General features: G+C 69.5%; 1 protein-coding gene across 1 annotated transcript in view; it reads right to left on the bottom strand.

Annotated features, from left to right (window-relative positions):
* MAPK8IP2 (mitogen-activated protein kinase 8 interacting protein 2) overlaps positions 1-3472 on the bottom strand; it is a 10395-nt gene that overhangs the window by 3342 nt on the left and 3581 nt on the right. The window contains exons 5-10 of the mRNA XM_014961952.1: positions 1566-3396; positions 1079-1154; positions 792-964; positions 592-701; positions 377-496; positions 133-203 (exon numbers count right to left, since the gene is read on the bottom strand). Of these exons, the coding sequence (XP_014817438.1) occupies positions 133-203; positions 377-496; positions 592-701; positions 792-964; positions 1079-1154; positions 1566-3396 (2381 nt within the window). The remainder of the gene's footprint in view (positions 1-132; positions 204-376; positions 497-591; positions 702-791; positions 965-1078; positions 1155-1565; positions 3397-3472) is intronic.

Here is a 3472-nt window from a genome sequence, read left to right as displayed (position 1 = left end):
CAGGATGGGGACCAAGCAGAGGGACCTGGTGTGGCACCACAGGGGTGTGGGTGCCCCGGGTAGGGGATGGGGGAGATCCCTTGGGGCTGGAAATGCTAGGGGGCTGTGGGAGGACCTGGGGGGGGGTCTCACCAGCTGTTGCGGGGGTGGCACCCACAGAAGGAGATGTTCTTCATCTGGAAGAAGTGGCTGCAGCGCTCGAACTGGAAGAGGAGAAGGAGATGGAGACGGAGATGGAGATGGAGGAGGAGAAGAGATCCGAGGTGTGGGTGTCTGGCTCATGGCAGGGCAGCCACCTGCACCCACCACCACCTCGGGGGGCCTCACAGGACCCCCTCTCCCACAGCTCTCCCCCTCCCTGCCCCGTGCCCCTCACCTCCTCGTCCCGGCTGTACTCGGTGACGGTGAGGATGAGCTTGATGCCCTGCAGCGTGATCTCCAGGTCGCAGCTGGCCGGCGGGCGCAGGTGTACCGTCAGCTTCCTGGTGGTGGCAATCTGGGGGGGCACGGAGTGGAATCATGACATGGGGGGGTCACGTCAGCATGGGGAGGAGGGGGGGGCATGCCACCAGCCCCCTGCCGCAGGCTCACCTTCTGCATGGCGGCGCAGAGGATGCCGTTGCCCTGGTGGTAGGGAACCTCCACCGAGCCCAGGAACTGCACGTTGAACCGCTCCACCCAGCACGGGTTCCTCTTCAGGCCTGTGGGGAGAGGGGACAAGGAGATGCCGCCCTGAGCCCCCCACAACCCCCAACACCCCCCCCCGCCCTGGGGACCCCGCAGGCTCCTACCGATGGCGTCCCGGGCTTGGCCGACCACCTCATGGGCGTAGAAGGCGGGGAAGATGCCCCTCTCCCCCGTCCGCATGTTGTAGCCCCGGTACCAGTAGTCATCCTCCTCCAGCTCCACCAGGATGGGGTCGTCCACGTCCAGCTCCAGCTCGTCCTCGTGGCGGGGGATGAACCTGGGGGGCGACGCGGGATGGAGGAGGTGGGCAGGGAGGGGCAGAGCCATGGGAGAGGGGGTCCTGCGAGACCCCCCCAAGGTGCCCGTGGGCAGGGCTGGGCTGGCTGCTCACCTGAAGACGGCGCGGTGGGTCTGCTCCCGCTCTTCCCCGTTCACCATGCAGGAGAACAGCCCGAAGGACTCTGTGCCTGTGGAGGAGGAGGCTGCCATGGGGCTGGGGGGCAGCTCCCACCCACCCCACCACCTGGGGGGCACCCACTGCCTCTGCCCACCCTTGGGAAGAGGGCAGTGGGGAGCAGATGGCCATCACCCATGACCCCATCTTGGGAGGGTCCCACCAGAACCCCTGGCCTCATGCCCCCCACCCAGCAGCCTGGGGACAAGGACCCCACAGGGTGCTGGTGTGAAGGGGTGTTGGGGATCTGCCACCACGGAGGGAGACCTCCACAGCCTTCAGGTCCAGACCCACAACCTCTCCTGCCCCATCTCCCGTGCTGTGCCGCACAGGGACCATGCCATGGCCAGGGTGGCTGAGGCAGGACATGGGAGGGCAACCAGCCTGCAGAGCAGCCCAGGATGGCACGGCACGGGTCACTTACTGGAGGAGCGTGAGGTGCTGTTGACAAAGACGTTGAGGAACTTCTTGGAGAACTGCAGGTCGGCCTCTGGGGACGAGTCCTCGGAGGAGCTGTGGGCGTCGGGGGCCACCAGCCCATCCCCGAAGGCGGCCTCCTCCTCCTCCAGGTCGCAGCGGTCGCAGGCGCGGAGCAGGTCGCTGTCGTCGCTCAGCACCGAGGTGCAGCGCCGCAGGCTCACCAGCTCCAGCTGCGTGTGCTCGTCCACCACCAGCGTGTACTTCACCGAGTCGTAGGCCAGGGACTCGTCCAGCGCCCGCGGCTCCAGCCCCCCGGGGGCGGGCGGCAGCTCCCCCCCGAAGCTCCCCCGCAGCGCGTCCTCGGGGAAGGGGGAGCCCTTCAGGTAGGGCACCTCGTCCTCGTCCGTGGAGTAGGCCATGGTGAAGCCGCGGTTGGTCTTGGCGGTGGAGACATCCAGGGCGGGCGGGTGGCTGTCGGGGCTCTGCTCCTGGGGCGCTAACCGGACGTCGTCGATCATGGCGTCGGCCTCCAGGACGCCCGAGTCCAGGTCCCTGTCGATGGCCCAGTCCTCCGGGCCGGTGGCCGGTGGCGAGGGTGTCGCGGTGGTGCGGTGCTCCTCGGGGGCCACCTCGGTGCGCGGGGCAGCGCGGGGGGGCCCTGAGCGGCAGCCGAAGGTGGCCAGGACCTCGGAGGCGCCCAGCCTGTCGAGGGCGACGGGGCGCCCTGGGAAGACAGGGGCGATGGTGTCGTTGGTGGGGTTGCTGAGGAAGAGGAAGGGGCCCGGCTCGTCGGCGGGCAGCTCCGGCACCGGCTCCGTGGCCCGCTCGTCCTCGGCGCGCTGGAGGGAGCTGCGCAGCGTCTCCATGTCCACCAGCTCGATGGCACGCTGGCAGTGGGGCAGGGGGGCCGGGTCCCCCGTGCCCACCGGGGAGTCCCGCGAGACCGGCCCCTCGTCCAGCGCCTCGCTCAGGATCTCGGGCTCCAGGTCGGAGGCCGGGGAGATGGTGTCGCAGAGCGAGTGGGTCTGCTGGAAGCACTCGTCTGGGCACTTGATGGGGTAGGAGCCCTCCGAGATCATCTTGTTGACGAGGTTGCTGAGCAGCCAGGGCGAGTCCGAGTCCTCGCTCAGGTCGGGCTCCGACTCGGAGTCGGAGTCGTACTCGCTGTTGTCCTCCTCGTCCGCCTCGGGCATCAGCTTGGGCCCCACGGGCAGGTAGAAGGAGCGCCGGATGCTCTCCAGGCTGTGGTCGGGGTCGATCTTCAGGTCCAGGGGGCTGGAGACGGAGACGTCTGTCTGGCCCGCGGGCGCAGAGGAGTCCACCGGGTCCAGGCTGTCGTAGTAGCCCTCCATCTTCAGCTCGGCCAGGCTCTCCCGCCTCACCACCCCGCGCTCCGGCAGCTCCCTCTCCAGGGTCTCCTCCTCCTCCTCCTTGCCCTTGTCCAGCAGCAGGGAGTCCTTGATGCCCATCAGGCCGGGGGGCTCCAGCTCCGTCTCCAGCTCGGCCTCTGAGGTGGGCGAGCTGGCCTCCTCGATGGAGTTGGTGAGGTGGGAGGACCTGCCGCTGCTGCTGTCGCTGCTCAGGTCCAGCTCTGTCTCCGAGATGGAGGAGATCATGTTGCTGACCAGGCGCCCGCCGGCGAAGGCCGCCTCGATCTCCCCCTCCACGTCCGAGTCGGAGCCGGGCGAGCTGAGGTCTTCTCCGTGCCGGCCGCCGGGCAGGAAGGGCTTGGTGGTCCGGCTGGTGAGGTCGGCCTCGATGCCGGGGTCCGAGGAGGGTGAGGTGGTCTCCGAGGAGCCCGAGGGGTGCCCCCGCATGCTGGCCGCCCGCCCGGGCTGCGGGCCCTCCCCGTCGGAGCTGAGGGGCTCCGCCGGCCCCGCGGGGCGCACGTAGGCACCCGCCAGCCGGGCG

The sequence above is a fragment of the Calidris pugnax genome, unplaced genomic scaffold (assembly GCF_001431845.1).
Source record: "Calidris pugnax isolate Ruff unplaced genomic scaffold, ASM143184v1 scaffold459, whole genome shotgun sequence".
In the NCBI taxonomy this organism is placed as follows: domain Eukaryota; kingdom Metazoa; phylum Chordata; class Aves; order Charadriiformes; family Scolopacidae; genus Calidris; species Calidris pugnax.
This window is presented reverse-complemented; position numbering and strand designations above follow the sequence as displayed.